The sequence below is a fragment of the Bombina bombina genome, chromosome 4 (assembly GCF_027579735.1).
Source record: "Bombina bombina isolate aBomBom1 chromosome 4, aBomBom1.pri, whole genome shotgun sequence".
NCBI classification, from domain to species: Eukaryota; Metazoa; Chordata; class Amphibia; order Anura; family Bombinatoridae; genus Bombina; species Bombina bombina.
The window spans coordinates 882,615,982-882,639,633 of NC_069502.1; the positions used below are offsets into that span (position 1 = coordinate 882,615,982).

The 23,652-nt window shown below is 40.6% G+C and overlaps 1 protein-coding gene across 1 annotated transcript in view; it reads left to right on the plus strand.

Annotated features, from left to right (window-relative positions):
- The window catches only part of LOC128657430 (sulfotransferase 6B1), a 117,360-nt gene that overhangs the window by 54,466 nt on the left and 39,242 nt on the right, over positions 1–23,652 (plus strand). The window contains exons 4-5 of the mRNA XM_053711782.1: positions 10,855–10,981; positions 12,600–12,694. Of these exons, the coding sequence (XP_053567757.1) occupies positions 10,855–10,981; positions 12,600–12,694 (222 nt within the window). The remainder of the gene's footprint in view (positions 1–10,854; positions 10,982–12,599; positions 12,695–23,652) is intronic.

The window sequence follows — 23,652 nt, forward strand, 5'->3', positions numbered from 1 at the left end:
AACCTGTTGCTCCGCCATGGAGTTTGAATTTAGTTCTTAAAGTTCTTCAAGGGGTTCCGTTTGAACCTATGCATTCCATAGATATTAAGCTTATATCTTGGAAAGTTCTGTTTCTAGTTGCTATCTCTTCGGCGTAAAGAGTTTCTGAACTATCTGCATTGCAATGCGACTCGCCTTATCTTGTTTTCCATGCTGATAAGGTGGTTTTGCGTACCAAACTTGGGTTCCTCCCTAAGGTTGTTACTATCAGGAATATCAATCAGGAAATTGTTGTTCCTTCTCTGTGTCCTAATCCTCCTTCTAAGAAGGAACGTCTGTTGCACAACTTGGACGTGGTTCGTGCTTTGAAGTTTTATTTGCAGGCAACCAAAGATTTTCATCAAACATCTTCTTTGTTTGTTGTCTATTCTGGTAAGCGTAGAGGTCAAAAGGCTGCGGCTACCTCTCTTTCCTTTTGGCTGAAAAGCATCATCCGTTGGCTTATGAGACTGCTGGACAGCAGCCTCCTGAAAGAATTACAGCTCACTACACTAGAGCGGTGGCTTCCACATGGGCTTTTCAAGATGATGCTTCTGTTGTACAAATTTGATACTTTTGCTTCTTCGGAGGCTATTTTTGGGAGAAAGGTTTTGCAAGCAGTGGTGCCTTCCGTTTAGGTTGCTGTCTTGTCCCTCCCTTCATCCGTGTCCTAAAGCTTTGGTATTGGTATCCCACAAGTAAGGATGAAACCGTGGACTCGGTACATCTTGCAAAAGAAAACAGAATTTATGCTTACCTGATAAATTTCTTTCTTTTGCGATGTACCGAGTCCACGGCCGCCCTGTCTATTCAAGACAGTATTTTTTATTGAAAACTTCAGTCACCTCTGCGCCTTATAGTTTCTACTTTTTCTTCCTTAGCCTTCGGTCGAATGACTGGGGGGTGGAGTTAAGGGGGGAGCTATATAGACAGCTCTGCTGTGGGTGCTCTCTTTGCCACTTCCTGTTGGGAAGGATAATATCCCACAAGTAAGTATGAAACCGTGGACTCGGTACATCGCAAAAGAAAGAAATTTATCAGGTAAGCATAAATTCTGTTCCTATCTTAGGCAGACCCAACCCTCCCTCTCTGGCTGACCTGTACATATTTGCCTTCTTAACTCTGGGTTTTATGCTACCCCCAAACGAATCTAAAGCGTGTTGTTTCTGAGTAAGGAGGCCCTGTGTTAGGGTGATAGGGACAGCTTGAATCGCGTACAGCAATCTAGGGAGTACATTCATTTTCAAAATTTGGAGTCTACCCCACCATGAAAAGGGACGGTCCTTCCAAGTCTTTAAATCTGTCGATATAGTATTAAGTAGATTAGTGAAGTTAAGCTCTAGGAGGGCTTTCGTGTTTGGAGCACAATACATCCCCAAATATTTGATCGCTTGTGGTTGGTGTTTAAGAGTGCAGGACTGTAAAAGGGTCTGAAATTCTTGAGGTGGGAGGGAGATATTTAAGATTTCTGACTTTTGTTCATTAATTCTGAAATTGGAAAAGTCACCAAATTGTTTGAAAACTTTCAGGACCTCAGGGACAGATGTCTGGGGTGATGATAACGTGAACAGGACGCTCAGTTTTATTTTTATATGTAATAAGGCCAAGAGTGGCCATGTCAATTGTTAATCATCCTTTTTTGGGTATCATTAAAATTATTACGTCCAAGAGTCCTTCTTAGTTGTGGGAGGAACATTTACTAGAAAAAAAATGAGGTTTCATTTATATGTGTTTTACCATATTGAAGATACATGTTTTACACACTGTTATGACTATCATCTTAATTAAAATATCACCTTCATATCTCTAATGCCTATGATTAAGAGGCAGGTTATTATTATGTAATTTGTCAGGAAGTTATTTATATTCTCAGATATTGTTGAATATAACCTGTTTAATTACTATTATTATGTATTAATATGCCTTGCATGTTGTGTTATATATATATATATATATATATATATATATATATATATATATATATATATACCTCAATAAAATAAATATGATTAAAAAAAAAAAGATAGATAGATAATCCCTTTATTACCCATTCCCCAGTTTTGCATAACCAACACAGTTATATTAAACGGACAGTCAACGTCAGAATTTCTGTTGTTTTAAAAGATAGATAATCCCTTAATTACCCATGCCCCAGTTTTGCAGAAGCAACACAGTTATAATAATACACGTTTTAACTCTGCAATAACCTTGTATCTAAGCCTCAACAGACTACCCCTTATCTCAGTTCTTTTGACAGACTTGCATTTTAGCCAATCAGTTCTCACTCCTTCGTAAATTCACGTGCATGAGCTCAATGTTATCTATATGAAACTCATGAACTAACGCCCTCTAGTGGTGAAAAACTGTCAAAATGCATTTAGATTAAAGGCGGCCTTTAAGGTCTAACTAATTAGCATATGAACCTCCTAGGTTTAGCTTTCAACTAAGAATACCAAGAGAACAAAGCAAAATTGGTGATAAAAGTAAATTGGAAAGTTTTTTTTTAAATTACATGCCCTATTTGAATCATGAAATTTTTTTTTTGGACTTGACTGTTTCTTTAATATACTTTTTGCCTCTGTGATTAGCTTGTATCTAAGAAATTTCTGACAGCCCTCTGATCACATGACTTTTTATTTATTATCATTTTAGCCAATTAGTGCTGTGTTGTGCTGACTCTTATATAACTCCCTGGGCTTAGCACAATCTTATTTATATGGTCCACATGAACTTGCAGTCTTCTGTTGTGAAAAGCTAATAAAAAGCATGTGATAAGAGGCTGTCTGTAGAGCCTTAGAAACAGGCAGAAATGTAGAGGTTTAAATGTTATAAAGTATATTAATATAACAATGTTGGTTGTGCAAAGCTGGGGAATGGGTAGTAAAGGCGTTATCTATCTTTTTAAACAATAACAATTTTAGTGTAGACTGTCCCTCTAACTAAAACAAAAAAACAAAAGGGCGCCACATGGAAAAGTACATTTTGACAATATTTCTTCCATAAAGAATCAACCAGTGTATAATCACCAAGGGAAAGCACCACCAAGCATTGTACAGGCTAGAACTTCACAGCCATCCAGCAGACTGCACACCATGCTAATCCTGGATACAACTCTGATCTCAATCTTCTAGGTCCCATGATCAGGATAACCAGGGCCGGCTCAAGAAATTGTGCTACCTGGGTCCAAGAATGCAATAAGGCCCCCACCCTAATAGTAACATTACTGATTAGGATATCAACCTACTATCCTGGCCACTTACCTTACTAAGCCTGCCTATCTGCATGCATCCATTGCATATATACAATTGCGCAATAAGTGGGAAGGAATTTAGGGAAGAGGTGCACGTGTGTCACCTTAAATTTTGCCCCTGACCAGTTCTGTGTCTTTGTGCATGATAAGGTTATACTACTTGGAGCCTTCAACTTCCTCCATGGAGACATGGGACAGAAGTGGTTTGGGTCTGACAGTGACTGACTCAGTCACTAAAGTGCTGCCCCTTGTCAAATGCTACCTGGGTCTATTGGACCCACTTGATCCCATGGGGGAGTCTGCCTTGAGGATAACGTGAGGCTGAACTCTCAAACCTCTTAACCTTGTGGTCAAGATACCAATATTCAGCAAGCAAATGTCATGAAAAATAACAAATATTTATTTAAAATCAAGTATAAAACAAGTAAAACAATGCTACACGTTTCTCAGCAATACTTTGGCACCCTTGTGGGGTTTTTTTTTAAAACCGATCTACATGGGAGGGTATTACTTGTTACAATGAGCTGCCTGGGCGTTTCTATCAATTTTTTTATGTTCTTGGACTGCTGTGGACACTGACTGGGGAATTTCTCTCTATAGAGAATTAAAAAAAAGTTTTTTTTTCTGGGGAATGTGAATCCTTATTAATCTTTTATAGCAATTGTTTTGTCATTAAGTTTTATTAAATCTTTTATCATTCTTTCATTGTTTCGAGGGTTCCCCCTATTACGGTGTACTTATTGTTTTCTGCAGTTTTAAATAATAGGATTTTCCAGAGCTGCAAGGGTCCTGTTTAGATTTTCAAAAGGCTCAGGAGACTAAAATTAAATAAAATATAAGATTTAATAACATAGAAAAATAAATAGGTATTCTGTATACTCCGTAAACAGTAAGTGATACCACTGCTTTTGATATTACTAATATAGATGACTTGCAATTTCCCAATTAGGTGACAAGGAGGTTGACTTAAAGGGACAGAAGAAGTCAAAATTAAACTTGAATGAAATAGATAGAGCATATTGTAAAACAACTTTCCAATTTACTTCTATTTGCTTTGTTCTTTTGACATCCTTTGTTGAAGAGTAAAGCTAAGTAGGCCGATAGGAGCTCAGGAGTGTGCAAATGTCTTTAGCAGTGTATGGAATAAAAAATAGGGGTTCCCTCAAGCGCCTACCCAACCGGAGGCAAAGGGATTATCAGCAAAGAACCGAAGGAGAGTAAAATCACTTATAACAGTGAATACAATAAAATTACTTATTTAATATAACTTGGATAAAATCAAATACAATAATCATGGATCCATGAGTAAATACATAAAATGAATACAAAATTGCAAATAAAAACAACAATAATATAAGAACAATATATAAGAGAACAATGAATTGCACAATAAAAAATGAATTGCACAGTAATAGAAACAATGGTCTGGATTGCACAATGATAATGGTAATTTAAACCAAAAGACTTGAAGAAATGGATTGAGGGCTAGGGCTTGAGCCCATCCAAAAATGGACAGTGCAGAACTTGTGTAGATGTAACCAATAGATGTCAGTTCCAATTGTATAAAAGTGTGGATAGTGTTCAAAAATTCATATGTGGATAGTATCCAAAAGTTAATTAATGGGTGTGTAGTATTAGCCTGAGGTGAATCCTATAGAGTCAGTGATCAAAAATAAAATGGAAAATGTGAATCCGTAGTGTTAGTTCATCAAATGAATAAAAAAAAAAAATACACTTCTGTGAAAAATTATATTGTAATTCCTCTGTGAAAAATATATTGTGAAAAAAAAATTTAATTGTGAAAGAATAATGAAAAAGTAAAAATATATGAAAATGTAAAAATATAAAAAATATAAAAATATAAAAAACAATCACCCAGGGTTCTAATTACATCAAATGTTGCTTGTAGTCAGTCCCAAAGTGTAGTTGATCCCAAAGTTTAGTTGATTCCGTGAATGTGTGAGGTGAAGGAGTGTTGGGCCCACAGATAGGTAAACAATGTGATAAGAAACAATATCCACCTAGAAATATAAAAGTATATAGTGCAGATAACCTTTTAAAATTAATACACAAATGAAATTAGGCTTACCAATACTCAGTCTACGCGTTTTGGCCCTTCCTAGGCCTTTATCAAGACTCACTTTAGCAGTGTATGGCACTAGTGTTTGCAGCTATGTTTAACATTTCTTTAAACAATGTTGCAAACAATGCTCCCAGGTGAATAGAGACATGTGCACGCTCCTGAGCTCACCTAAAATTACTCTTTAAAAAAGGATACCAAAATAAATAAGCAAAACGGATAACAGAAGTAAACGGGCAAGTTATTTAAAATGCCATTCTCTATTCAATCCATTGAAGTTTAATTTTGAACTTTCCGTTTAATGCTATAAGGTTATAGAGGATGTATGGAGAATCAGTAAGATTAAGAAACTAACTAGGATAGCGTTGGTAATTAGAGCACAGGATAAAGTGAATTAGTGTTTCAGTGTTTTGACTTCCATGTCCTTTTAATTAGTGAGGAGTCGCAAGAGGGCTGAGTGGCTGTGGGCAAGGAAGAAGCAGTAGGTGGGTGGGTCAGTAAAATAAAGCACGTTGTTGAATATAAAGTAGCTAATGATTGAAAAGCACCAGAAGAGGAAGATGAATCATGAAGATTAATACGATTTAGTAGGAAAAATGCAATAGTGCATATCTAGGAGGCTATGGGAGAGTAGATAAATAAAGAGTATGCAGAATGTGGGGTTTTTATAGCCCTTTAACCCCTTGATGTATAAAGTTACAGCCGAGAGCTGGATTTCCTGGGAACCGGAGCACGATTTGCTCTACACTGGGAGGGATGGGGAGCTACACTACAGAAAAAAAGGAGGAATGGGGGGGGGCTAACAATTGATCACCAGAGGGGGGAGGTGTGGGGACCACTACACTACAGAATTTAAAAAATATATATGGGGGGCGGAGCCAACTACCATTGAGGCAAGACGCACATTTCAAGAGCTCCTAATATATACAATATTTTTAAAGGCTATATTACATATTTTACCCACTTCTAATCCTATTCTGGAGATTCATATAGAGAGCTATCTTTTTACTGCTTTTGGGGAAACTTTGCAGTGCTAAACACTTTAAATTTTACAATCCCTGTTCTCTAACTTTCACTGGGATACTGAATGTGTGAAGACATGGCCACGCTCATTATATCTCAGATGAAGGAATTGCTAGACCATCACAACGAAGCTCTTTTGGACGCAGCGGTTGAGGCTTTCAAGCCTCTCACTGTTCATACTACTGCTTCAGTTGCCCTAACTGCCTGTGAGGAGAAATACGCAGAAGGTGAAATTGACCCACAACAGCCGCCATCTTTAATATTAAAACATTCTTCACTACATTGTGACATAAAGGAGATCGAAGGGCAGGGTGTTGGCAAGGAACTGGACACCATTAATGAGCTTGCAATTGGATGCACTCTATAGAGGCCTGAGAGATGCACCACTGGCAGATACATTACAGCGTATTAAAGGGTGGATTTGGGCACATGGTCCGCGCGTGACTTCCTTCTACCAGCCAACCTACCGAAGCCCCTCTGAGGTGCATGGAACATTTAACAACGTCAATTCAAGGCTGGATGGACTTGGAGCCTGTGCACTACAACTATGCGGGGTCCTCCAGAACTTGGTCACCGTTGCAGATTGGTGGTCATGGCTGGAACCTATGCAGCAAGTGCAGCGCGCTCCCTGTGGCTTTAGAAAAGGTATCGGCTAATTTGGACACAGTCTCAGTGCCCACAATAGGAGAAACATTTGCGGTTTCTGGGACTTTTCTATGAACTTGAAGCAATTTGAGTTTTTTTTCCTGTTTTATTCTAGTGAAGTTACTTTTCATATGAGGTTACTTTGTTGTTGTTTGTTTGTTTTTTCTTCTTCTCTAACCTGGTCACTATACTCATATCACCAGAATTATAGTTGTTTAATGTTGTGCTGAGGGCCCTGTCAATGCCTACATTAATATATTTGTCACAACAGCAGCTGCGCCATAAGGTGCTTTTACAAATAGCCTATTGAAATGGCAGTGTTAGTAAGGAGGGTACACACATTGTAGACTGAACACCATCATTACTTAGTGAGTGTGAGCCCTTCTCTGTCTCCTCTCCACAGCTATACAGTATTTTGCTTTCCTGTGGCTAAGGAGTGGGTCCTCACCTACAACTGTGACTGTTCTCAGACCGCTATCTGCATGTTTTAAAAGCACAGCAGGCATGCTAATGAAGTGTCCATGGTTATTTGTTCACACTTTTTCATAATAATGCCCACATAGCTCCTTACTTACAGCTCTCCTAGATAGTTATGCAAATAAGATCATACTCTGACTTGGGTTAATGAGCTTCAAGACGGTAGCCGCAATATAAAATGGGTATTAGCCGGTCTATATATCTGTGTAGTATTGTTTATACCACACCATATTGTCTCTAACTCTTAGTGTACCTTATATTTAAAGGGACATTGTACCCAAAATTTTTCTTTTGTGATTCAGATTGAGCATGAAATTTTAAGCAACTTTCTAATTTACTCCTATTATCAAATTTTCTTCATTCTCTTGGTATCTTTATTTGAAATGCAAGAACGTAAGTTTAGATGCCGGCCCATTTTTGGTGAACAACCTGGGTTGTCCTTGCTGATTGGTGGATAAATTCATCCACCAATAAAAAAGTGCTGTCCAGAGTACTGAAACCAAAAAAAAGCTTAGATGCCTTCTTTTTCAAATAATGATAGCAAGAGAACAAAGAAAAATTGATAATAGGAGTAAATTAGAATGTTGCTTAAAATTGCATGCTCTTTCTGAATTACAAAAGAACAAAATTGGTTTCAGTGTCCCTTTAAGAAAGCTCATTGCCACTACCTTGTTTCCTGTTTAACATTGATCTTCGCAGTGTATAGTTTGCTTACTTATTTACAGTTTGATATTCTAAATGTATCGTCTGCATCATATACCCCCCTGAAGGTAGAGCTGTTTAATTTTAGCGTTAGTGTTATCTGAGCTCCTAATGATCCAGACTAGCCATAGTCTATTTATATATTTGGTAACTCTTAACCCACTGGAGATGTATATAAGTGCATCACATGAGTATCTAGGTCTACTGTTCATTCATTGGGAAACCCATCTCACATATAATTCTACGCAATTAACATTATCCTTCTGTATATTCTTTTGTATACTTTATTTGCTAGATGTCTCCACAAGAGTATTTATTTGAATATCCTGCCACTATTACGCTTTAGAAGTTTCCTATGTCCCCTTACACCTCTGTTGAAAAGTTTAAGTTTAATTTTTCATTTTATTCCTTTGTTATGCCTTTTAGGCTAGCACCAATAATCTTATTACATGGAGGTCAGGCTGCCAGCGGCCGAGGCAGCAAGATCCTCTTTCCCATCATCTTAGCGATGTGCAAGCCCTTATCTACTGTACAATTAGGAGCTCAGAGACAGGTTACTGTGCGTACACAAAACTGGCTTTCATCTGTGCCCCCATTGTAACCAATGAACATGCATATGCAAATATATGGAACATATTTGATATATTCTACTTATTATACTCCCACCCCCACAGCACCCCCATAATAAACCTCCCAACCTGGGAGAGTTAACTATGCGGTTTATCTTGCCTATACCACACCCTAAATATTACATCATACCTACATATCATACCATATTATTTAAGCATACGAATGACGCCTTCATTGTTGATATCATTTGAAATATTAATTGCCAACCTATTCTCAGTTACCGCACCCTAAATATTGCACTATACCTACATATCCTATCATATTATTTAAAGGGACAGTCAAGTCCAAAAAAAACTACAATTACATGCACTATTTGAAAAATGAAAAACAACTTTCCAATTTATAAGCGCTTGTAGGCCGCCTCTATTTTATTTACTTTACACAGCAGGGGAGAGCAAGCTCATGTAGGCCATATAGATAGCATTGTGATCACGCCCGTGGCTAGTGGCAGACACTGCACTAATTGGCTAAAATGCAAGTCAATAGATATTAACTAAAAGTTATGTGATTTAAAATTAGGAGAGGTAAAAAGTGAGTTTAAAATCCTCCACTACCTCATCCCTTATTTTAAATGTTGTTGTATTTTGCCCAGAAATCAACTTCACCCAGCAGTGATTCATACCTTCTCCCAGCTAATGAGTGGCAAAAACCACAAATCAGTCTGTCCTGGGATGGTTATGAATCACTGCACTAACCCTAGCTAAGCTTATAAACTGTGTGAACAGCGATGCTTTGGCAGAAAGGGAATCTGCTGAAAAGCAGACTTGAAGTAAAAAAGTGTGTCATTGTGAACCTCATTTGCATATCTTACCCAGAATCCTTTGCTGCATTGGAAACAATGTAATTCAGAGGTTTTCTGTGGGAAAAACAAGCCTTCTGGCCTGTCTAGATGTGTTCATGAACTACACAATGAGTTATTTTCTTTATATTTTGTGCGTAGTGAAGGATTTTAAACTCACTTTTTACCTCCCCCTAATTTTAAATGTTGTTGTGTGCATAGATAGATAGATAGATAGATAGATAGATAGATAAATAAATAATTTGAAATGGACAAGGAGCAAATACTGAATAAATCACTTGCATTCAAGCGTTTTGGCACCGGCTTTGCTTCTTTTGTAATTATCTATATATCTAGCAGATGGGGATACCGCTTTTCTGCTTACCGAAGTCTTAAGTCCTGCTCACAGCTGATTGGTGCTCTACACTATCAATTTCTGCCTACCCCATGATCCGGAGCCTATCGTAAGTGCGTACGTTCTGACGTCAGAGAAGGTGGCAAGCCCACCGAGAAGGACGGGTTTGCACATCATGGACATTCCCTGCTGACGTGACCGGAGGGCTTCATCACTTGACTGGAATCGCCAACAGAAGTTGTCCACAGCATACTAAACGACACGTACCAGGCGGACGTAGATGGGAATAACGGCTGACACACACGCTACTGTAGCAAATCAACAGCACCTGCACCCAGCTGGTGGGATAAGATAAATACTTACACTGCTTGTATCGAACTCTGCCTCAATGTTTGTGACTCACACTCCATGCTTTTGCATAATATATGCCAGACATCTACCGGTCTGAACCTGTTGAACAAGGACTATCCTTACATTGGGAACTGTAAACAATAACTGTTATATATACCTAAGTTACACTTTCTTTAGTCCTGTTGGAGGCGCAGCACACAAATGCTATTGGAACTTTTCTTATCTTAATTGCTATTTATATTCTTTATTGTTATAATATTATATATATATATATATATATATATATATATATATATATATATATATATATATATATATATATATATATATAATGCCTATTTACAAAGAAACAGGTAATTTAGATAGAGCACACAAAAACTTTTGTATTTACTTCTATTTGTATTTTTTGTTGCCTCTTTTTAAATTATTTTACTGACTAGACATTTTGTCCCCTCATATACAGTCTCTTGCCTTGTACCCTCCTGAGAGCCTTGAAATGACCAAACAACATTTTTGATTGATAGAAATAACGTGTTTCTTTTCAGATTCTAATGGTTTCTCGTAATCCTAAAGATACGGCTGTGTCACTTTTCCATTTTTATAATAACAACCCTGTGCTCCCTAAATGTAGTTCATGGGATACATTTTTCCAAGACTTCATGACTGGCAAAGGTAATTTACTAGTAACCATTAAACAGTTAATGCTGAAAACAACAGTTTTTTTGTTGTATTTATATTTATATAATTAATATAGTTTACTTAAAGAGACAGTGTACTGTAATTTTTTGTTCCTCTTTAAGGTGTTCCCGATAATCCTTATTACCCACTTGAGTTCTTAAAATTGCTTACAAACAGCTCCTTTAGCTTTATTGTTATTTTAATCAGCTATTATTGCCTGTTGAAAATACTGAAAATATGAATGCTGTAGTTTTTTTCAACTCCAGAAATCATGACACATCAACAGGGCAAGTTTTCATGATATCTGAACTAGTGAAATAATCAGCTGATCAGTAGCCATGGTTACTAACCTTCTCTCACCCATCAACTGATTCATTTACCTGTGCTCTAGTTCAAATATCATGAAAATCTGGCCCTGCTGGTGTGCCTTGAGGACTACAGTTGAAAACGAATACAAGTTCTCATTATTGGCCATGGAGGAACCTTGGAAGAGATAGGTTATAGGTGCTGGGGGTCTCTTCAGGGGAGCAATTATGCTTCCTTAGTGTGAATAAGTATTTTTTGAGTGGTGCATTGGTGGGATTTGCAGTCAAGGGTGCTATATCTTCAAATTAAAGTTTCATATTGGAGTTGGGATAAACAGGCTTTAATGCAGTGGGGGATCATGGATAGATGTGGATACTAGGTACCTGGTTGCATAGGATTAATAAAGTAAGGGTCAGAAGGGGTTCATAGGGTATGGGAACAAAGTTAGGATATTATTGAGGTGAAGGCGTTAGAGTATAATATTAGTGCAGGTACAGTAGAAAGAGGATAATTGCATGGGTAGGTTGCATTCAAAGTTATGTTCCGGGGTATCAGAGGAACTGATGTTATAGATGGTTGTTATACTGTAACTGTGCTTATTAATTGCACCAGGTATTATTTTCCAATATTGTTGATGTGGTCAGACAAGCTCATGGCTGGTTGATACAGGACAAAGAAGAGTCCAGTGAGAACTGAGAAAACATTTCATGACATGATTAAAGGCTTTTGAGCTTAAAACGTCTCCGTTCTGTTTCACCTTTACCCCTATGGAGAAATTAAGGATTTTATTTTATTTCCTAGGATTGGACTTTTCTGTGTCTTGTATCAATCAACCATGTTTCTTGTATATGAGGGACTGGCCTTCCCTGTCCGTGGCTACAGGTGTGGAGGTGCTGCCCAAACCACTCTGCTAATAAAATGGTTGATACAAGACCACCAAGTGAGGCTGAATAAAAGAATCTAACTTAAAAGTGATATATTGAGCAAAATTGATTAAATAAGAAATAAATCTAGAGAGTTCTGTAGTCATTAGTTCAAGATTTGTATCTTGTTTATCAGTAAATATCATTATTGGTTTAACCACACAAATATAATGTATTCATGCCCAGTTTATATTCCCTTATATCTATTGCCTAATAAGAATACTGAGAGAAATACATTTTTTTAGTTGTTAATTCATTCAATAATCTAAAATCCAGCAAATCCCATTACAACAATTTTTACCTGACAGATATTTCAACATATTCTGCTAAAGAATACAATGAAAACTCTTCTGTATTTAAACTAATTGTTTTGTGAATTTCAGTTATATGGGGATCCTATTTTGATCATGCCCTTGAATGGAACAAACACATTGATGATGAAAGAATTCTTATTGTCACATTTGAAGAAATGAAGAAGGTGTGTTTACTCTTTATTGCCATTCTGAATGTTCTTGATTACTTTCTTATGCTTAAAGTGACAATATACTCCAGATTTCGTAATTTTTAAAAGATTGATAATCCCTTTATTACCCATTCCCCAATTTTGTATAACCAACACTCTTATATTAATATACTAATGCCCCCTTATCTCAGTTCATTTAACAAACTTGCATTTTAGCCAATCAATGCTGACTCATAAATAAATCCACTGGAGTAAGAACAATGTTATCTATATGACACACATGAACTAGTGATGTCTAGCTGTGAAAACTGTCAAAATATACTGAGATAAGAGACGGCCTTCAAGGGCATAAATATTAGCATATGAACCTATCTAGGTTTAGCTTTCAACAAAAAATACCAAGAGAACAAAGCAAATTTGATGATAAAAGTACATTGGAAAGTTGTTTAAAATTGCATGCCCTATCTGAATCATGAAACTTTAATTTTGACTAGACTGTCCCTTTAATGCAGTATAGATAGCTTTATAAGACTAAAGGACTGGAATTTCTCAATTCCATTACTCAGGACCTATAACAGGCCAGATTTTCATATCTGAACTAGAGCACAGGTAAAATAATTAGCTGATGAGAGAGTGCATGTTAGTAACCATGGTTACTTATCAGCTGATTATCATGCAAATCTAGCCTGTTAGGGTTCCAGAGGACTGGAATTGAGAAAAAACTGCTTTAGAGCACAGATGGCCAACTGGCGACCAGTGGGCCACTATTTCTTTTACAAGATATGATGAGTCCACGGATTTCATCCTTACTTATGGGATATCGCCTCCTGGTCAGCTGGAGGAGGCAAAGAGCTCCACAGCAGAGCTGCATAAATAGCTCCTCCCTTCCCCCCCAACCCAGTCATTCTCTTTGCCTGTGTTAGTGACAGGAAGAGGTAAAGTGAGGTGTTAGTTTAGTTGCTTCAATCAAGAGTTTTTTATTTTTAAATAATGGTGCCAAAGTGTACTATTTAATTATAGAGCAGCATCTGAAGTTATAGCATTTTTGGCTATGGGAACTGGTGGGGTTTTTAACCTTGCTGCGCCTCTCATTATGGTGCTGCTCTGAAGTGATGGCCTTAGAGAAACTTAACTAAGACCCTTATACCTTCACAGGACCTCAGGAGGAAGAATGGACCTCTTGACACTGTGAGTTATCATGCTGCTCCTCAGCATAGAAGTATGTGCAGTCTCTTATTCTGGGGCTCTGCAGCTTATCTCAGATCTGACTGTACCTTTTTTTCTCTATCTGGGGTTTTAGTGGCTAAAACGGCTGCCCTTTTTTAATATGCAGACTCTCATTAAGTTTATCAGAACGAGAACCAACATATTATTTAGCTCCTACAGACATTCTAGTGGCGTGGATAAGATATGCTAGAAGTGCTGGAGATATGATGTGTTACAATGTACATTATATTGGGCAAATCTCTGTTTAATGTGGTGGAAACATATCGCATAAGAGATGGCTGACGCTGGGGATTCTGAGGAGTTTTGTAGGGTTTTTTTGTGTAAACTCCGGTAAATGGCGGTTCACTGTGGTAAATTACGCTACGGAACTGCAGGGTTACGTTTACGCCCACGAAGGCGGGGCTTGATGTTCGCGCGCTTTCTGCGCAGTAACTCCTCTGTTGGGCTCCGGATGGCAGCGGTTCTTCATGGCCCCTAAGTTCGCTTGTTATTAAATCTTGCAAGCGATCTTAGGTGTGCCGCACGAGAGGGTCAGAGTTGAAGCACGTGGGGGCAGGTAGGAGCCGCAGCGGAGCTGCGGCGAGGTGACTGTCCTTTTGTTCTGGCCAGTGCGCTAGTTATAAAGTCTATCAACACAAGGGATAGATAAATTCTTCTCTCTTTTTATTAGCCTGTCGGGTAGTTGCAGAATTTTAGTATAAAGACATAGTACTCTTATGTTATTAACAAATACATGATCTGTGACTCGACCAAGTTTGCCTTGTTTGTATGTTAACATGGACGACTTTGAACAAAGTACATGCCTTATGTGTTTAAATGCCATTATGGAACCCCCTATTACACTTTGTCCCTCATGTATTACTAGGGAATTACAGTGTAAGGAACACATTTTCTTTAATAATGATACTAATGAATGTCCTCAGACTGATGAGGTTCAGGGTAAGCCGCTTCTTTCTCCCCAAGAGTCTCAGCCTTTAACACCCGCGCAGGTGACGCCATGTTCTTCGACGGCGTCTGCGTCATTCACTCTGCAGGATATGGCTGCAGTTATGTCATCCACTCTTACAGAAGTTTTATCTAAGTTGCCAGTGTTACAGGGCAAACGGAGTAGAAAAGAGACCCAGGTGGTCCATGCACCTTCTGATTCTTTGATGGCGATCTCCGACGTAACCTCCCAGGGCTCTGAGGGGGGGTAGGGAGGCTCTGTCTGAAGGGGAACTGTCTGACTCAGGTAGTGCATTACCCCAGACAGATTCGGATGGGATGTCCTTCAGATTTAAGCTTGAACACCTTTGCCTGTTACTGCGGCAGGTTTTGATGACTCTGGACGACTGTGACTTTATTGTGGTCCCTCCAGAGAAATTGTGTAAGATGGACAGGTATTTGGAGGTTCCTTCTTATTCTGACGTTTTTCCAGTTCCTAAGAGAATTTCGGAAATTATTACTAGGGAATGGGAAAGACCGGGTATCCCGTTCTCACCTTCCCCTATTTTTAAGAAAATGTACCCTATAGCTGACATCTTTCGGGACTCTTGGCAGACGATCCCTAAGGTGGAGGGAGCTATTTCTACCCTGGCTAAGCGTACGACTATCCCTATTGAGGACAGTTGTGCTTTCAAAGACCCTATGGATAAAAAGTTTGAGGGTCTTCTAAAAAACAGAATTTATGCTTACCTGATAAATTACTTTCTCCAACGGTGTGTCCGGTCCACGGCGTCATCCATTACTTGTGGGATATTCTCCTCCCCCACAGGGAAAGGCAAGGAGAGCACACAGCAAGAGCTGTCCATATAGTCCCTCCCAGGCTCCGCCCCCCCAGTCATTCGACCGACGGTTAGGAGAAAAAAAGGAGAAACTATAGGGTGCCGTGGTGACTGTAGTGTATAGAGAAAGAAATTCTTCAAACCTGATTAAAAAACCAGGGCGGGCCGTGGACCGGACACACCGTTGGAGAAAGTAATTTATCAGGTAAGCATAAATTCTGTTTTCTCCAACATTGGTGTGTCCGGTCCACGGCGTCATCCATTACTTGTGGGAACCAATACCAAAGCTTTAGGACACGGATGAAGGGAGGGAGCAAATCAGGTTACCTAAACAGAAGGCACCACGGCTTGCAAAACCTTTCTCCCAAAAATAGCCTCCGAAGAAGCAAAAGTATCAAATTTGTAGAATTTGGCAAAAGTGTGCAGAGAAGACCAAGTCGCTGCCTTACATATCTGATCAACAGAAGCCTCGTTCTTGAAGGCCCATGTGGAAGCCACAGCCCTAGTAGAGTGAGCTGTGATTCGTTCAGGAGGCTGCCGTCCGGCAGTCTCGTAAGCCAATCGTATGATGCTTTTCAGCCAAAGGGAAAGAGAGGTAGCAGTAGCTTTTTGACCTCTCCTCATGCCAGAATAAAATGACAAACAGAGAAGACGTTTGTCTGAAATCCTTTGTTGCTTCTAAATAGAACTTTAAAGCACAGACTACATCTAAATTGTGTAACAAGCGTTCCTTCTTTGAAACTGGATTCGGGCACAAAGAAGGCACAACTATTTCCTGGTTAATATTCCTGTTGGAAACAACCTTTGGAAGGAAACCAGGTTTAGTACGCAAAACAACCCTATCTGAATGGAACACCAGATAGGGCGGATTACACTGCAGAGCAGATAATTCAGAAAACTCTTCTAGCAGAAGAAATAGCAACCAAAAACAGAACTTTCCAAGATAACAACTTGATATCTATGGAATGTAAGGGTTCAAACGGAACCCCTTGAAGAACTGAAAGAACCAAATTTAGACTCCAGGGAGGAGTCAAGGGTCTGTAAACAGGCTTGATCCTGACCAAAGCCTGAACAAAAACTTGAACATCTGGCACAGCTGCCAGTCGTTTGTGTAACAAGACAGATAAAGCAGAAATCTGTCCTTTTAGAGAACTCGCTGATAATCCCTTATCCAAACCTTCTTGGAGAAAGGAAAGGATCCCAGGAATTTTAATCTTACTCCATGAGAATCCCTTGGATTCACACCAACAGATATATCTTTTCCATATTTTATGGTAAATCCTTCTAGTCACAGGTTTTCTGGCTTGTACCAGAGTATCTATCACAGAATCCGAAAACCCACGCTTAGACAAAATCAAGCGTTCAATTTCCAAGCAGTCAGCTGGAGAGAAACTAGATTCGGATGTTCGAATGGACCTTGTACTAGAAGATCCTGTCTCAAAGGTAGCTTCCATGGTGGAGCCGATGACATATTCACCAGGTCTGCATACCAAGTCCTGCGTGGCCACGCAGGAGCTATCAAAATCACTGAGGCCTTCTCCTGTTTGATCCTGGCTACCAGCCTGGGAATGAGAGGGAACGGTGGAAACGCATAAGCTAGGTTGAAAGTCCAAGGCGCCACTAATGCATCCACTAGAGTCGCCTTGGGATCCCTGGATCTGGACCCGTAGCAAGGAACCTTGAAGTTCTGACGAGACGCCATCAGATCCATGTCTGGAATGCCCCATAATTGGGTCAACTGGGCAAACACCTCCGGGTGGAGTTCCCACTCCCCCGGATGAAAGGTCTGACGACTCAGATAATCCGCCTCCCAGTTTTCTACTCCTGGGATGTGGATCGCAGATAGGTGGCAGGAGTGATCCTCCGCCCATTTGATGATCTTGGTCACCTCCCTCATCGCCAGGGAACTCCTTGTTCCCCCCTGATGGTTGATGTAAGCAACAGTCGTCATGTTGTCTGATTGGAATCTTATGAATCTGGCCTTTGCTAGTTGAGGCCAAGCCCGGAGAGCATTGAATATCACTCTCAGTTCCAGAATGTTTATCGGTAGAAGAGACTCTTCCCGAGACCATAGACCCTGAGTTTTCAGGGAATCCCAGACCGCGCCCCAGTCTAATAGACTGGCGTCGGTCGTGACAATGACCCACTCTGGTCTGCGAAAGCTCATTCCCTGGGACAGGTGATCCTGGGTCAGCCACCAACGGAGTGAGTCTCTGGTCTTCTGATCTACTTGAATCACTGGAGACAAGTCTGTATAGTCCCCATTCCACTGTTTGAGCATGCACAGTTGTAATGGTCTTAGATGAATTCGCGCAAAAGGAACTATGTCCATTGCTGCAACCATCAACCCTACTACTTCCATGCACTGAGCTATGGAAGGCCGTAGAACAGAGTGAAGAACTTGACAAGCGTTTAGAAGCTTTGACTTTCTGACATCTGTCAGGAAAATCTTCATTTCTAAAGAATCTATTATTGTTCCCAAGAAAGGGACTCTTGTTGACGGAGACAGAGAACTTTTTTCTATGTTCACCTTCCACCCATGAGATCTGAGAAAGGCTAGAACAATGTCTGTGTGAGCCTTTGTCTTTGAAAGAGACGACGCTTGAATTAGGATGTCGTCCAAGTAAGGTGCCACTGCAATGCCCCTGGGTCTTAGAACCGCTAGAAGGAACCCGAGCACCTTTGTGAAAATCCTTGGAGCAGTGGCTAGTCCGAATGGGAGAGCCACAAATAGATAATGTTTGTCCAGAAAGGCGAACCTTAGGAACTGATGATGATCTTTGTGGATAGGAATATGTAGATACTCATCCTTTAGATCCACGGTAGTCATAAATTGACCCTCCTGGATTGAAGGTAAGATCGTTCGATAGTTTCCATTTTGAACGATGGCACTCTGAGAAATTTGTTTAGAATTTTTAAATCCAGAATTGGTCTGAAAGTTCCCTCTTTTTTGGGAACTACAAACAGATTTGTGTAAAACCCCCGACCTTGTTCCACAGTTGGAACTGGGTGTATCACTCCCATCTTTAACAGGTCTTCTACACAATGTAAGAATGCCTGTCTCTTTACTTGGTTTGAAGATAAGTGAGACATGTGGAACCTTCCCCTTGGGGGTAGTTCCTTGAATTCTAGAAGATAACCCTGAGAGACTATTTCTAGTGCCCAGGGATCCTGAACATCTCTTGCCCAAGCCTGAGCAAAGAGAGAGTCTGCCCCCTACTAGATCCGGTCCCGGATTGGGGGCTACCCCTTCATGGTGTTTTGGTAGCAGCAGCAGGCTTCCTGGCCTGTTTACCCTTGTTCCAGCCTTGCATTGATTTCCAAGCTGGTTTAGTCTGGGAAGCGTTACCCTCTTGTCTAGAGGCTGCCGAGTTGGAAGCCGGTCCGTTCCTGAAATTGCAAAAGGAACGAAAATTGGACTTATTCTTAGCCTTGAAAGGTTTATCTTGTGGGAGGGCATGGCCCTTTCCCCCAGTGATGTCTGAAATAATCTCTTTCAAATCTGACCCAAAAAGGGTCTTACCTTTGAAAGGGATATTAAGCCAGAGCGCTCTGCGCGCCACAATTGTAAACCCTGAATTTTTCGCCGCTAACCTCGCTAACTGCAAAGCGGCGTCTAAAATAAAGGAATTAGCTAACTTAAGTGCGTGAATTCTGTCCATGACTTCCTCATACGGAGTCTCCCTACTGAGCGACTTTTCCAGTTCCTCGAACCAGAACCACGCCGCTGTAGTGACAGGAATAATGCACGAAATAGGTTGAAGGAGGTAACCTTGCTGTACAAAAATCTTTTTTAAGCAAACCCTCCAATTTTTTATCCATAGGATCTTTGAAAGCACAATTGTCCTCAATAGGAATGGTTGTGCGCTTGGCTAGAGTAGAAACCGCCCCCTCGACCTTAGGGACTGTTTGCCATGTGTCCTTCCTGGGGTCGACCATAGGGAACAATTTCTTAAATATAGGAGGAGGGACAAAAGGTATGCCTGGCTTCTCCCACTTCCTATTCACTATGTCCGCCACCCGTTTAGGTATCGGAAAAACATCAGGGTGCACCGGGACCTCAAGGAACTTGTCCATCTTGCACAATTTTTCTGGGTTGACCAGATTGTCACAATCATCCAGAGTAGATAGCACCTCCTTAAGTAATGCGCGGAGATGCTCTAATTTAAATTTAAATGTCACAACATCAGGTTCTGCCTGCTGAGAAATTCTTCCTGTATCAGAAATTTCCCCATCTGACAAACCCTCCCTCACTGCCACTTCAGATTGGTGTGAGGGTATGACAGAAAAATTATCATCAGCGCCCTCCTGCTCTATAGTGTTTAAAACAGAGCAATCGCGCTTTCTCTGAAATGCTGGCATTTTGGATAAAATATTAGCTATGGAGTTATCCATTACTGCCGTCAATTACTGCATAGTAACAAGCATTGGCGCGCTAGAAGTACTAGGGGTTGCCTGCGCGGGCATAACTGATATAGACACAGAAGGAGATGATGTAGAACTATGTCTACTTCCTTCATCTGAGGAATCATCCTGGGCAACTTTACAATTTGTGACAGTACTGTCCTTACTTTGTTTGGACGCTATGGCACAATTATCACACATATTTGAAGGGGGAACCACATTGGCTACCATACATACAGAACATGATCTATCTTAAGGTACAGACATGTTAAACAGGCTTAAACTGGTTAATAAAGCATAAAAAACGTTTTAAAACAAAACCGTTACTGTCTCTTTAAATGTTAAACAGGGCACACTTTATTACTGAATATGTGAAAAACTATGAAAGAATTATCCAATCTTTACCAAATTTTCACCACAGTGTCTTAATGCATTCAAAGTATGGCACCCCAATTTTCAAGCTGTTAACTCTTAAAATGTGGAAACCGGAGCCGTTTTTAATTTTAACCCCCTTACAGTCCCAGCCACAGCCTTTGCTGCGACTTCACCAATCCCAGGGGGGTATATGATACCAAATGAAGCCTTCTAGGAACGTTTTTAGTGGATTCCAGACCCTCATACATGCAGCTGCATGTACTGTACTCAAAAGTAACTGTGCAATAATGGCGCGAAAATGAGGCTCTGCCTACTACAGAGAAAGGCCCTTCCTGACTGGGAAGGTGTCTTAACAAGTGCCTGGTGCTAAAAACGTTCCCCAATGTTATAAAAGTGTGAAATTCACTTCAAACTGCATATAATACTTAAATAAAGCAATCGATTTAGCCCCTAAAAGTGTCTACCAGTTTTATAGCCCATATTAAGCCCTTTATTCTGTTTGAGACTAAGAAAATGGCTTACCGGTCCCCATGAGGGGAAAATGACAGCCTTCCAGCATTACACAGTCTTGTTAGAAATATGGCTAGTCATACCTTGAGCAGAAAAGTCTGCCAACTGTTTCCCCCAACTGAAGTTATCTCATCTCAACAGTCCTATGTGGAAACAGCAAACGATTTTAGTTACTGTCTGCTAAAATCATATTCCTCTCACAAACAGAACTCTTCATCTTTTTCTGTTTCAGAGTAAATAGTACATACCAGCACTATTTTAAAATAACAAACTCTTGATAGTAGAATAAAAAACTACAACTAAACACCACAAACTCCTCACCATCCCCGAGGAGATGCTACTTGTTCAGAGCGGCAAGGAGAATGACGGGGGGCGGAGCCTGGGAGGGACTATATGGACAGCTCTTGCTGTGTGCTCTCCTTGCCTTTCCCTGTGGGGGAGGAGAATATCCCACAAGTAATGGATGACGCCGTGGACCGGACACACCAATGTTGGAGAAAAGCTATTTGTTCATCAAGGGTTTCTATTACAACCGACAGCCTGCATTGTACCAGTCACAACTGCGGCTGCCTTTTTGTTTGACGCCTTGGAAGAGTCTCTTAAGACTGAGACTTCTTTAGAGGAAATAATGGACAGAATCAAGGCCCTTAAGCTGGCCAATTCCTTTGTTATGGATGCCGACTTTCAGATCGCCAAATTGGCGGCTAAGAATGCAGGATTTTCCATTCTAGCGCGCAGAGCCTTATGGCTAAAATCTTGGTCTGCGGATGTGTCCTCTAAATCTAAGCTCTTGGCTATTCCTTTCAAGGGAAAGACCCTGTTCGGGCCTGACTTGAAAGAAATTATTTCTGATATTACGGGAGGTAAGGGTCATCTACTCCCGCAAGACAAAACTTCTAAACAAAGGGGACGACAGAGTAATTTTCGTTCCTTTCGTAATTTCAAAGGAGCCACCCCTTCCTCTGCCGCTAAACAGGAAGGGAATTATTCACAAGCCAAGCCCACCTGGAGACCCAACCAGGCTTGGAACAAGGGTAAACAACCCAAGAAGCCCGCTGCTGCTCCCAAGAAAGCATGAAGGGGCAGCCCCCGATCCGGGACTGGATCTAGTAGGGGGCAGACTTTCTCTCTTTGTCCAGGCTTGGATAAGAGATTTCAGGATCCCTAGACACTATAAATCGTGTCTCAAGGGTATCAGTTGGAGTTCAAAAATTCCCTCCCAAGGGGAAGGTTTCTTCTTTCATGATTGTCTGTAGACCAGATAAAAAGAGAGGCGTTCTTACGTTGTGTAAAAGACCTCTTCATTATGGGAGTAATTTGTCCCATTCCAAAACAGGAACAGGGGCGGAAAGAGTGAACTTTCCGACCCATTTTAGATCTCAAAGGACTAAACAAGTTTCTCAGAGTTCCATCCTTCAAGATGGAGACTATTCAAACAATTCTTCTATTGATCCAGGAGGGTCAATATATGACTACCGTGGACTTAAAGGATGCATATCTTTATATCCCTATCCACAGAGATCATCATGAGTTCCTGAGGTTTGCCTTTCTGGACAAACATTTTCAGTTCGTGGCCATTCCTTTCAGGCTGGCCACGGCACCCAGGATCTTCAAGAAGGTTCTAGGGTCTCTGCTGGCGATCCTCAGGCCACGGGGCATTGCAGTGGCGCCTTATCTGGACGATATTCTGATCCAGGCATCGTCTTATCAGAAGACAAAGTCTCATACCGACATGGTTCTATCCTTTCTAAGGACGCACGGGTGGAAGGTGAATCTAGAAAAGAGTTAACTAATTCCACAGACAAGGGTTCCTTTCCTAGGAACACTAATAGACTCTATATCCATGAAAATCTTCTTGACGGAAGTCAGAAAGTTAAAGATTCTGAATACATGCCGATCCCTTCAGTCCAATCCTCGGCCATCAGTGGCTCAGTGCATGGAGGTAATTGGATTAATGGTGGCAGCAATGGACATCATTCCGTTTGCTTGTTTTCGTCTCAGACCGCTACAACTGAGCATGCTCAGACAGTGGAATGGAGATTATGCAAATGTGTCTCCTCAGATAGATCTAGATCAGGAGACAAGAGACTCTCTTCTTTGGTGGTTGTCGCAGGATCATCTGTCCCAAGGGACGTGCTTCTGCAGACCATCATGGGTGATAGTAACAACGGAATCCAGTCTACTAGGATGGGGTGCAGTCTGGAATTCCCTGAAGGCTCAGGGTGTGTGGACTCGGTCGGAGTCTCTACTTCCAATCAATATTCTGGAGTTGAGGGCAATATTCAATGCCCTTCAGGCTTGGCCTCAGTTGGCTTCAGCAAAATTCATCCGATTTCAGTCGGACAACATCACGACTATGGCTTACATCAATCATCAGGGAGGAACAAGGAGTTCCTTGGCGATGACAGAAGTATCCAAGATAATTCGATGGGCGGAGGCTCACTCTTGTTATCTGTCAGCAATATACATCCCAGGAGTGGACAACTGGGAAGCGGATTTTTTGAGCAGACAGACGTTTCATCCGGGGGAATGGGAACTCCATCCGGAGGTCTTTGCCACCCTGATTCTCAGACCAGAGCTGGATCTCATGGCATCTCGTCAGAATGCCAAGCTCCCGAGATACGGATCCAGGTCCAGGGATCCTCAAGCCGAACTGATAGATGCCTTGGTAGTGCCTTGGTCATTCAACCTAGC